Raw genomic sequence first — 12356 nt, 5'->3', positions numbered from 1 at the left:
GTCTTACTTCGCTTTATCACATATCTACCTGTCAGCCCCATATGATGAATAGTTTAAATCATGAGCAAATGAAGTCACTGGATTATAAGTCTTAAACGAAGAGAGCCCTTAATACTGTTCTTTTGGGGTACTTCTCTGTGGCGTTTGTTACTTTGACCACAGATTTTATTGACATACGGTGTACATGCAGAAAGGCTTATGTATCACAGGTACACAGCTCACAGCGTTCGTTGCCTTGTTATGTATAACACCCAGTGGAACTGTGTTTGAATACAAACCTGGGTCCAAGTTTCCGATTACTCCCCTGGGCAGACCCATGGAGTGGGAAATAGTGACGTCAGAGGGCATGAAACTTAAAGCTCTTCAGCTTGTCATACTGGTTTCCAGAAAAGTTAAGCCTGTTTATACCATCACCCGCAGTGTTGAGACTGTTTGATTCATTATATTCGTCCAGCATTACGGTTTTAAGGTGGTTGCCATACAATGGGGGATACATTGTGCACTGGTTTCTGGAGATGCTCAGTTAAAGAGATACTTTATGAGCCCTTTAGAGTATTTTGTGTGTGAGACAGCTCCATATCCCTCGCCCACTGGGCGTTAGTGTGGTGGGCTATTTGATCAATTAGGGTGAGCTCTTTATACAAAAAGTCTATAACAATATTTTATCATCTTTTTTGAACATTTTTTGTTTTATTTTTGACTTTTACTTGATGTTTTGTATTTTTATGTATCATCTCCACTGATTATTTCTATCAGTAGTATTTTTATATTTTCATTTATTAATCTATAGATTTTACTGTACATTTATTAAGATTATTTCAGGAATATTTGTTCCTTTATGAATAAAAGTTGAGTTTCTTCATTTCAAAGATTCTCATCTTTATAAAGAAAAGGTCGTATATCTTGTATCAGTAACGGGCAATCATTATTAGTTTTTGGAAAAAAATAAATGTGCTTTTAGAAAATACATACATTTCCCAAGGAATTAATTTAAAGCTAGGAAAAGGAATATACATTTGACCCCTGAACAACACGAGTGTGAACTGCACAGGTCCACTTACTTACACGTGGATTTTTTCCAATAGTAAACGCTACAGTGGTACACGATCCACGGTTGGTCGGGTGTGGAGGAACCTCGTACAAGGAGAGCAGACTAAGTTACACTCAGGTTTTCCACTGCAGGGTTGGCACCGCTAACCCCTGAGTTGTTCAAGGTCAACTGTATATGAAAGGGCTCTTCTCCTGATTGTGTTTTCTTCCCTGCTGACACTATTGGTGTAAACTAATCTTTCTTCCTACAATCCTTTCCAGCTGAATTGCCCTTAATTGATCTGATGAAGTTGTACGAAGGTGCCTTTCTGCCGAATTTCCAGTGGCCCCAACCTAAACCTGACAGTGAAGAGACAAGTGAAGACGAAGGTCTGTTTTAACATCTTTGAAGAATTCAGCTTTGAAAACAAAAGCCAAAATACTTAACAGAGGAAGGGTGCTTAAAACAGAGTTTAAGAATTACCTTCACTTCTTTCAGTCTGATAAAAAGTTGAAACTATATTTAATATGAAAGTTTATATTAATACTTTCATTAAATTCTGTGCTTTTTATTTTTATTGGTTAACTTGGCATAATTATCAGAGTACTAGATCAAGTTGTGAACAATGTAGAAATACTCTTCTCCAGATTTACACAAATTTTACGGGCCTAGGTTTTATCATTGATCCAGGCTGTGCTGTGTTCGTTTAATTTAACACACCCACTTTAAGGACTTTACTTGACTTTTATTGGACGTTCCAAGGAGGTACACAGACTACGCCCAGAAGAGTCCACGTGTTCTTGTTTTCATCCCCCCTGTTTTGGTCCATAGACATGGCTGCCTGTGGGGGGCAGCGAGGGAGGGGCCCGGAAGATTCTGCGGGGAGGCCAGGGCTTGCTGGACCCCACGCTGCAACAGGACTCGAGGAGGGGCTGGCGGCCCCCTTGCTTGCCCAAACTATGATGCTTCCGATTCTTCCTTTCCTGGTGGTGGGGGGCGGTCACTAAACCCTCCGACGGCCGTACACCTCTGGCCGATACTAGCGCCTGACGCTGCACAGACATTTTCTAACGTCACCCGGGGCCTTCCAGAGCGGTCCTACAGACTCCACAAGAGTGCGTACCTGTTTATCCGGATGCATTGTTAACTATCTGAAGTGGGTTAAAAACAAAAATGTGGTGCTCAACTCTGTCTTTGAAGTGTTTGGGTTCTAGCGACTCCTTTTCTTTTTTCTCTTCTCTCTCCTTTTTTTGTCATGTTAAGTGGCCTCATAACGCTATCACAGCCTCTCAAACCTCGCAAATCCCGTTTTTCCATTGATCACAGACATGGAAGACTGCCGGAAGGATGTGGTCCTCATCGACTCGCTGTTCATCATGGACCAGTTTAAAGCCACAGAGAGAGTGGTTGTTGGGAAGCCTCACACAAAGGACATCGCGGAAGTGACCGCTGTGGCCGAAGCCATCCTGCCCAAGGGCAGTGCTCGGATCAGCACCGCGGTGAGCCGCTGTGCCCTGTGCGAGGGATGGTGTCTCTGTTAAGGGGAAAAGCTTCCTCCCTCCTTCCAAATGAGCCCTTTATCCCAATGGCAGAAGTTGTCAGGAAAAACAATTAAGGATCTTTCTTTTTCTATTATCTGTAAGTCATCTTCGTGGCTTTCCAGTAGGCTTATCATATGACTGCTCTGACAACAGTTGTAGTGGTTGTTCTGAGATGTGCCTGTTGGGCCCGTCTGCCCCTGCAGGTGAAGTTGAATGCTCCGGCTCTTCTGTACGGCGCCCTCAGAGATTACCAGAAGATTGGCCTGGACTGGCTGGCCAAGCTCTACCGGAAGAACCTCAATGGCGTATTGGCAGATGAAGCTGGGCTTGGTAAAACAGTGCAGATCATTGCTTTTTTTGCCCACCTAGCCTGTAACGAAGGTAAGAGCTTGTTGTTTTTTGAACAGTTCGTATTTGCTGAAACTGAACCGTAGGCAGTGCATCTGGCGTGCGGGTGGGGAGAGGCCTTTATTCTCTGCTCCTTTGCTCCGTGCTCTGGTCCAGACTCAGAGAACTGGGCTCAGAGGCACTCATCACTGGAACAAACAATGCACTCGTTCACAACAGACACTAGATCGAGTAACTCACCATGTTCCAAAGTCTAATGTAACATAAGACCCAGCAGGCCGTGTGACTGGGGCTTCGTGACTTCCAGGCAGCAGGGCCTCTGCGCTACTTCACATCGGCATGAGTCCTCTCAGCCGGGCTCTCCCCTCGGGCTGCCCGTGGGCCGGCGGGTTCGCGTCCCCCGTGGTGTGATTGGTTGCCCTGCCAAGGCCCATCGGCGTCTTCCCTGTGCTGTGGCTCAGGCCCTCCTGTCTCTCTGCTGGATCCCACCACCCCTGGAGCCCTGTGAGGGCTCGGCGTCTGTGCAGCAGCAGAGGGACGGAGTGCCCGCACTCCTCAGCAGGCCGTGCCCTCCGCCCCGGATGTCTGCCTCCTCACCCCTTGGCTCTTTCAGCTCACAAGGATGATCAGCCTTCGGCCCCCGTTCACTGCCCTCCGCTTGGCTGTGGGCCTGGTGCCCACCTGCTCTCCACCTGTGCCGTGGGGCTGTGGATGAGCCTGTGTGCGTGTCTCTAACACGGGACAGGGGCTTGTAGGCTTCCTCTCGCAAGGGAAGTGTCCCGTAGCCCCGGGGACTGGGCACGGAACCTCACGTTCCAGCACTTAGCCAGCTCCTGAGGAAGAACAGGCCATCACCTTCATCTCCGTGTCACAGCTTTAGTAGCAGGGAGGGGCCCCTCGAGTTAAGGGGGAGTTGGCGCCCTGAGTAGGCTGGATGGAGATTCCTTCAGCCCTGGGGTCGTTTCTTCCTCCCCGGCCCCTCTAAATTCTTTCACAGTTACCTTAGCATCTTTAGTAATTAACTCTTCTTTGCCCTTGGTTTTGAAAGCTTACTTGATCTTACTTTTAGTACAAATGGATCAACTTTGGGGCCTTACTTCCTTGTGCTAATATGTTTGTTTTTGACCCAGTACCACAAAGTGTCCAATGTAGTACTTTAAAATGAGTTTTTATATATATAGTTATCTCAAGATAGAAGAGCTACCTTGTCTTACTATTTTATTGTTTAGTTGAAAAAAGTGTTCATTATTGTATTTTATAATAGAAAGAAATTGGAAGCAGTGTACACTTTCAAAAGTAGGGGATTTTATTTCATTTGTTGAACAAACAAATGGATCAGTTATTCATTCCATAGGTGCTTACCTAGCACCTCACTGGTTCCAGGCACTGTTGTAGGCACCGGGGGTGCAGCTCTGAGCAGAACAAAGCCCCCCCACTACCCGGGAGGCTCACAGCAGGCACAACGAATAAGGAGTCAGCACGTGGGGAGCAGCACGTTGCCGTTGTGTATGGCGTGCGCGGCACAGCCTGTGAGCAGAGGCCTGAGAAAGCCGTGACCACCAGGATCGGGGGGCTTGGGAAGGTGGGGTGGTGGGTGCAGAGGCTGAAGGGGTTGCCGGTGTGTCCACGGGACAGTGCTGAGGCTGGTGCGGGGGCCAGCGGGTGCAGAGCCAGGCAGGCTGCCGGCCGGCCAGCTGAGGGCCTTGCAGGCTGCGCAGTGTCTGGCTCTTCCTGGTTAGAGGTCTGTGTTAGTGTGGGTGTCGGAGGGCACAGTAGACCTCCTTGGTGCTGGGAACAGACTCAGAGGGCCAGATGTTGGGAAGCTTGCCGCCCTGGGGGAGAGGTGGGTGCCCGGCAGGTCCTGGGGGGCCCAAAAGGAGAGTGGGCAGGCGTGTGCTGCCTGCTCTGCTTCCGCACAGGACGGGCCGAGCGGGTCCCACCTGGGACCTGGCTCCCCTGTCTGCCTCACCCCCCTGGGGCCCAGTGTCCTTGGGCTCCTCCTCACTGTGGAACCATAACACTGGAGTTCCCCAGTTCCTCCAGAGCAGAGGGCTGGCTCCGGGAGACTCTGAGCGAGGGGGTCCTGGTCAAATCCCTCGCCAGCTCACCAGTCTTCTTTTCAAAGTAAAACAGCCAACAGTCTGTAGCTGTCCACCTGCTTCCATCCCCAGTGGTGACCCCTCGGGGCAGTCTGGTGTGTGTCCTGCCTTGCTTTGCCCAAGTGTCAACAGACATGCTCACAAACATAGACACTTGTTCCTCCTTTCCAGAAATGGAACAGTGTGCTAAATGCTAGTGAAACAAACAAACTTGTTTGTGAAAGGCACCTGGGGTTGATTTGCATTTCCCTACTCACGAGGTCATGCCCTTCAAAGAGTTTATCCTCTGCTTGTATTTTTCCCTTTGTGAAATTTCTTTTTTCTTTTTCTTTTTTCTTTTTTTTGGCTGCGCCACGCAGCTTGTGGGATCTTGGTTCCCTGAGCAGGGATCGAACCCAGGCCCTCCGCAGTGGAGGCGCGGAGTCCTGACCACTGGACCGCCAGGGAAGTCCCAACCTTTGTAGAATTTCTGTTCACTTCCTTGTTCATTTTCCTCTTAGGTGTTTTTGTTTTTAATTGAAGTATAGTTGATTCATATTATTGTGTTAGTTCCAGGTGTACGGCAAACTGATTCAGTGTTATATATATATTTTTTCAGGTTATTTTCCATTATAGGTTATTACAAGATATTGAATATAGTTCCCTGTGCTATAGTAAATCCTAACTGCTTGTCGATTTTTTTTTTTCTTAAATTTATTTTTGGCTGCGTTGGGTCTTCGTTGCTGCACGCGGGCTTTTCTCTAGTTGCGGTGAGCAGGGGCCACTCCTCGCTGCAGTGGGCAGGCTTCTCATTGCGGTGCCCTCTCTCGTTGCAGAGCACGGGCTCCAGGCGTGCAGGCTTCAGTAGTTGTGGCTCGCGGGCTCTAGAGCACAGACCCGACAGCCGTGGCGCATGGGCTTAGTTGCTCTGTGGCGTGCGGGATCCTCCCACACCAGGGCTCGAACCTGTGTCCCCTGCATTGGCAGGCAGACCCTCAACCACTGTGCCACCAGGGAAGCCCTGCTTATCGATTTTATGTATAGTAGTTTGTATCTGTTAATCCCATACTCCTAATTTCCCTTTGGTAACCGTAAGTTGTTTTCTTTTTTTCTGTGTCTGTGAATCTTTTTTGTTTTGTAAATGGGTTCAGTTGTATTATTTTTTAGATTCCACATATAAGTGTTAACATAATATCTGTCTTTCTCTGACTTACTTCACTCAGTATAATCTCTGGGTCCACCCATGTTGCTGCAAATGGCATTATTTCATTCTTTTTTATGGCTGAGTAGTATTCGTGTGTGTGTGTGTGTGTGTGTGTGTGTGTGTGTGTGTGTACACACCACATCTTCTTTATCCATTCCTCTGTTGATGGACATTCAGGTTGTTTCCATGTCTTGGCTATTGTGAACAGTGCTGCTGTGACCGTTGGGTGCGTGTATCTTTTCTAGAGTTTTCTCTGGATATATGCCCATGGGCGGGATTGCTGGATCATATGGCAACTCTAATTTTAGTTTTTGAGGAACCTCCATACTGTTCTCCACAGTGGCTGCACCAACTTACATTCACACCAGCAGTGTAGGAGGGTCCCTTCTCTGCAGCGTTGACTGCTTGTAGACTTTTTGACGGTGGCCATTCTGACTGGTGTGAGGTGATATCTCACTGTAGTTTTGGTCTGCATTTCTCTGATAATTAGCCATGTTGAGCATCTTTTCACGTGCCTCTTAGCCATCTGTGTCTTTTTTGGAGCAATGTCTGTTTAGGTCTTCTGCCCATTTTTTTGATTGAGGTGTTTGTTTTTTCAATATTGAGTTTTATGAGCTGTTTGTATATTTTGGATGTTAAACCCTTGTAACTGTATTGTTTGCAAATATTTTCTCCCATTTTGGGTGGTTCTTTTTAAGGATCAGTAGTAATAACACTTTGCTTATGAGCCGTAATGGCTATAGATGAGTGTGTTACAGATATTTTTTCCAAGCCTGCCATTTCTGACTTTTAACTTGGTTTATGTTTATTTGTAGCACAGAAGTTGAAATGTATCTGTGTACTGCCCAGAAATTTAAGAAACGCTTACTTTTCCGAAGAATGCAGTTGAAACCGTGTGCTTTGGGCTGGGTTGGGATGGGTTTGGGTGTGTTCTGACTGGCGGCCGGGGACTGTGATGAGCGTGACTGGTGGACCGGCGCCTGTAGCGTGGGGCTGCCAGCGGGCCGTGCTGGCCGTGGGGCTCGAGGCCGAGGGTTTTTCCTTTCTGAGCATTGTTCGCTGTAGATGAGAGTCCTTGCCCTGCTTACGTTATGGGGTCTCTTTGAATCCGTTCTCATTTTACTGGCTACTCACTCATTCAGCTCCTCTCTGTTGAGTGCGTCCTGCCGGGGCCCTGGGAGCGGGAGAGAGACCCGTCCTGATGGTGGTGGCTGTGCTGTAGGGCAGGCGGGGACACCCCCGCATCCCAGTGATGTCTGCTCTAGCCGCGCCCGGGCCTCACGCACACCTGCTGACCGGGCACAGCGCCGGGCACCTGCCCTGGACGGATGGTTTTTGTTACAGAGGGCACTTGTATGTCTCCTGTGTAGGCAACTGGGGCCCACATCTTGTCGTTGTGAGGGGCTGTAACATACTCAAGTGGGAGCTCGAGCTGAAGCGCTGGTGTCCGGGGCTCAAAACGCTCTTGTATGTTGGCAGCCATAGAGAACTCAAGGCAAAGAGACAGGTATGTCAGTTTAAACCTGAACTAGAACTAAACAGAAAACATCTTAATTTCTATAGAAGACACATTTCAGAGTGTCAACGCATGCTTGTTAGTGTAATTACTGTCCATCACTCGTCTGTGAGATACGAGACCTTCTAGTTGTCTGGGCTTAGGGCCCCCTTGAAGCATAGACTATGCTCAGGAAACTGGCCGTTCCATGCAGGGCTTGTGTTCACCTCCCAGGAAGTGAGGGAGCTTCCCCCAGAACTCAGATGGTCTCTGGTGGTCCTGTCATCTGTTTAAACTGTAGACCTGTTGGTTGTCACAGGCAGAAATAAGAAATTGTGATGCATCCTGAGTTCTGAATTACAAATCCGTAAAATAATTCCCGTGGATGTGTTTATTAGGAATATTTGTGACAAACAGATGAGCTTCTGAAACAAATTTGGAGTCGTATTTTTCTATTTTCTGCCCAGTAGTTTCTAGTACTAGATTCTAAGTAAAAGTATGTTACAGATCACAATTTTTCATCGGAGAGAAAATTTTGGCTTATGATTAGACTCTACTGTGTTGAGTAATATTTACTTAAAAAGTGAGTACTTTGAGGGGTCTTTTCTTTTTTCTCTTTTTTTTTTAACTCTGGTTATTAATTTGCTTTTTAATAACTTGGAATGTAGTCAGCTGCAACATAGATATTCACATTTCCTATCATCTTCTGAATACGTGTTCCATCACTAAGATGATATACTATGAAAGCGAGCCCCACTTCTGGATACTGTGTGCTGATCTGTTTTCCAAAAGCGATTGTTAATGCCTCCAAAGCAGTTTCTTAATTTGTCCACACAAGTGCTTAGCCTCCTAAAGAAAAAGGTCATAAAAACATAAACAGCTGTTTTCTGAGTGGTGAGAGAGCAGGTTACCGAGGAAAAGGAGAGGTGACGGCGGTGGGGCAGGTTAGGTGGGTGGTGAGCGCGCGCGGAAGTCCTCTCCAGGCCGCTGGTTCCTGCGCAGACAGTGAGGCCCGGCTTCTGTGCTACAGGGGTGGACAGAGCCCAACCGCTTCAACGTCTGCATCACGTCCTACAAGCAGTTCTTCAAGGGCTACGCGTCCTTCACGCGGGTGCGCTGGAAGTGCCTGGTCATCGACGAGATGCAGCGTGTGAAGGGCATGACCGAAAGGCACTGGGAGGCCGTGTTCACCCTGCAGAGGTCTGGCCCCCCCCCCCCCCGCGCGCCGTGTGCTGGGTGTTGTTGGTGTAAAGGTTCTTTGGGGGGACCGTAGGGAACTGCAGACGCCCAGGTGGCCCTGCAGCTTCAGGGGCTGCCCTCGCCGACGGCGCTCGTTTGATTCAGTCCGTTCCTCAGGACGTGTGTGTGTGTGTCTGTGTGTGTGTCTGTGTGAGCATGTGTCTGTGTCTGTGTGTGTGTGTGTGTGTGTGTGTGTGTGTGTGTGTGTGAGCTCCATAGGATCGCTGTCCCTTTCCTTGAATATCTCCAGAAAAAGGCTCTGCGCCCAGCTTGACGTTTCAGGTGTCGTCTCCCATTGTGTGTTCAGCCAGCAGCGACTGCTGCTCATCGACGCCCCCCTGCACAACACCTTCCTGGAGCTGTGGACCATGGTGCACTTCCTCATCCCGGGCATCTCCAGGCCCTACCTGCACTTCCCCCTGAAAGCCCCCAGTGAGGAGAATCAGGACTACTACCACAAAGTGGTCATCCGGCTGCACCGGGTACGTGGCGCCGCCGCTGCGGGTCCTGCTTGACAAGCACCCCCGGCTTAGCATGGGTGTGTCACGACTTCATTTTAGAAAAGGAGAGCTTTCTTTTTTCAGGTGACACAGCCCTTTATTTTGCGGAGAACTAAGAGAGATGTGGAGAAGCAGCTAACGAAGAAATATGAACACGTCCTGAAGTGCCGCCTCTCCAATCGACAGAAGGCCTTGTACGAGGATGTCATCCTGCAGCCGGGGTGAGTTCAGGGCTGCGCACTCCTGGCCACCTTCCTGGGGAGGAGCGGGCCCCTCTGGCCTTCCAGAAGGCTCTTCCTCGGCGGGTGGGGAGGGGGGGCTTCTGCAGCTGGAGGCCATGCTCGCGCCCGGCCCTGGCGGCTCCGCTCCTCTCAGGCTGGCAGGCTGCCCCTCCCTGGTCCCGTCAGAGGCTGTGCCCAGAGCCGGCCCAGGAGGAGCACAGCGTCGCACGCCGCTCGGTGCCGCACTGCACTGGAGGTTCACGCAGGAGGCCGTGCTGATTGGGTGGCTCGTCCATTCACAGCCACATGTAGGACGTGGGACTGAGGCCCCCATGCCGTGTGGTCAGGCGCAGGTGGCGCTCCAGGGCCACACCGGGTGGCCGCGGGCACCTCCGTATGGACCCTAGAAGGGTGGGGCCCCGTCCTGTCCATGATCCTTCCCATGACCTGTTCAGCTCTTTTTGTCATGTACCCTGTGTTCTTGAGTTTACATTAAAAAAAAAAACAAAAATAAGCCCATGGGATTAAAGTTTCGAAGATTTTACAGGTACTTGCACTCAGTACTACAGCGCTCTGTGCAGAGCTCACCAGTTTCCCCACAAACTCACCCTTGGCAGCCCAAGCGGGGGCTCAGCATTCCACAGCAAGCTCCCACGTTTCTGTGCCAGGTGACGGGCAGGCTGCTCACCTGGCTCACCTGCCCGCTCCTCGTGGGCGGGACGTGGAGGGCGAGGGTGTGGGCCTGGGCACAGGTGCGGGCTGGGGCCCTGAGGCTCTGGAGGCAGGTGGTGGGGCGGTGGCCCTGCCCTGGGAGCTGGGTCGCCTGGCACAGCCGTACGTAGCACGCGGGCAGATGCTCTTGGGCTGGTTGCGAGCGTTGTGTGCTTAAGTGCGTAACGTGGTCCAAATAGTGTCCGCAGCAGCAGGTGTGCAGGAGAGGGTTTTGCTGTTACTGCCTGCTCGTGTCATAGGCTTCTTTTTAGACAGCTTTAGGACAGAATGTAAGTAGCCAGTCCTTGGCAGCCAGCGTTGTGCTGTGGCAGGCCGTTGACCATCTCAGTCAGGCATAGGAGCTGTGGAGACCCCACCCCTGACAACACGTGCAGTGACAGATCCTGCTTCCTGGACACTGCAGGAGCAGACAGCCCGCGGCACGGCTGGCGCCTGCTGGCGGTCAGCTGTCTCAGTCTGTGCTGATCCGGAGAGAATTGCAGTGTGCGCAGAGGGCGGGTCCTGGGCCAGCAGGCGCGGGCTCGTGCGGCCAGGGCGTCCCTTCACCCAAACAGACGGAGCCCCGGCGTCCTCGGGATGCCTGCCCTGTCGCTCTTTGGTGGCGTGCCCTGGGACGTCGCTTGGGTTGTGCTTGGCAGTGACGACCGCAGTCGCGCTCGTCGAGTGTGGGATGCTCTCTGTGTGCCCATAGGAGAGGCCCCTGCATCCGGGAGCCACTGGGCCAGCAGAGCCTAGGTTGTCCTGTGCCGCAAGGTCCCGATGGAGCGGCGGGGAGATTCCCCGTCTTAGGTCCCTGCACCTCTTTCTCTCGGGCCTGTTGGTCAAGTCACGGGGGGCTGTGAGCAGGCCTGCGCTGACCCCACGGCGGCTCCCGGGTGTGCCCCGCACACCTCAGTGCGTGTTGACGCGATGGTCTCGGGGTCCTCGGGTGGGCTCTGAGCATCGCTCCCGGTCAGCGCTTTCCTGCCCTCTGCGTGGCGACTGTGTACACGTTTCTACCGCCTTCCCGGAGAGCCCTGCAGACCCACCCGTGTGGACCCGCCTGTGGTGGCGCCACCTCCTCCTGGTTTCTGTTACAGTCCTTCCGGCGGGCTCTGAGCCCAGCCCCTCAGGAGCCTCCATTTGCAGTTTTCTTGGTCTCTCGTGTTTTCTCTCCTGTCTCATCCAGAGACATATCACTGGCCTCTGAACGGCCGCCCTCCCCTCTCCCCTTCTGCTCTCTGGCACTGCCTGTGCTCTGTCCGCGTCCCCGACTCCACCCTGCTCCGCCCCTGCGCCCACGCGCTCCGTCCTGGCGGGGGCTGCCTGGGCTGCCGGGCTGACCGCATCCTCCTGTGGCGGCTTGAGCTGCCCCCCGGCACCGCACATCCCATGTGTGCGGGACTGGCCTCCCCAGACGTGGCTCTCCACTAGGCTTCCCTGTCTCAGGATGCTGTTGCTCCACCGGCCGGGCCGTCCTCCCGTCCTCCCGTCCCCTCTCCTCCCCCGCTGCTCCCGAGTCCCTGCCCGCCCCGCTCCACGGCTCCTTCCTGCCTCACCCGCTGGGCACGCTGTGCTCTGTGGCCGCCCTTGGGGGCCCCCAGCCTGGAGGTCTCAGCTGGCCTCCATGCAGCCCCCGCGCCGTGGCCCCCTTGGCACCGGCGCAGTGTCAGGCCTGCGGGTCACCTCCTTCGCCGGACCACCCCGTCCAGTCGCTCTTACCCCTGCCCCTTGAGGGCCTTCTCCCCCAGGCCGGGTGTTCTCACCCCGCCACTGCCTGCCGGCGCTCATCGTGGCTACCGTGGAGAATGGCGTCGTCCCTGCCGGCAGGAGGCGAGGAGGGCTGCTCGCGTCTGCCGCGCGCCCTGGCTCTCCGGCCGCCCGTCCTGTGTCACGGGGGCGGTGAGCGAGTCTGAGAACCCTCACCGCACGGAGGTGGGTCTGGATGTCGCAGCCGTGTGAGCCAGGTCTGGGGAGAGCGCACCGACT

General features: G+C 52.4%; 1 protein-coding gene across 10 annotated transcripts in view; it reads left to right on the top strand.

Moving 5' to 3' along the window:
• Positions 1-12356, top strand: part of EP400 (E1A binding protein p400) — a 114566-nt gene that overhangs the window by 48436 nt on the left and 53774 nt on the right. For all 10 annotated transcript variants that reach the window (XM_060118582.1, XM_060118581.1, XM_060118580.1 and 7 more), the window contains 7 exons: positions 1312-1419; positions 2357-2529; positions 2775-2952; positions 7572-7708; positions 8727-8896; positions 9243-9417; positions 9520-9656. In XM_060118582.1, coding sequence (XP_059974565.1) covers positions 1312-1419; positions 2357-2529; positions 2775-2952; positions 7572-7708; positions 8727-8896; positions 9243-9417; positions 9520-9656 — 1078 coding nt within the window. The remainder of the gene's footprint in view (positions 1-1311; positions 1420-2356; positions 2530-2774; positions 2953-7571; positions 7709-8726; positions 8897-9242; positions 9418-9519; positions 9657-12356) is intronic.

This window comes from Mesoplodon densirostris, chromosome 15, assembly GCF_025265405.1.
Source record: "Mesoplodon densirostris isolate mMesDen1 chromosome 15, mMesDen1 primary haplotype, whole genome shotgun sequence".
Classification (NCBI taxonomy): domain Eukaryota; kingdom Metazoa; phylum Chordata; class Mammalia; order Artiodactyla; family Ziphiidae; genus Mesoplodon; species Mesoplodon densirostris.
This window is presented reverse-complemented; position numbering and strand designations above follow the sequence as displayed.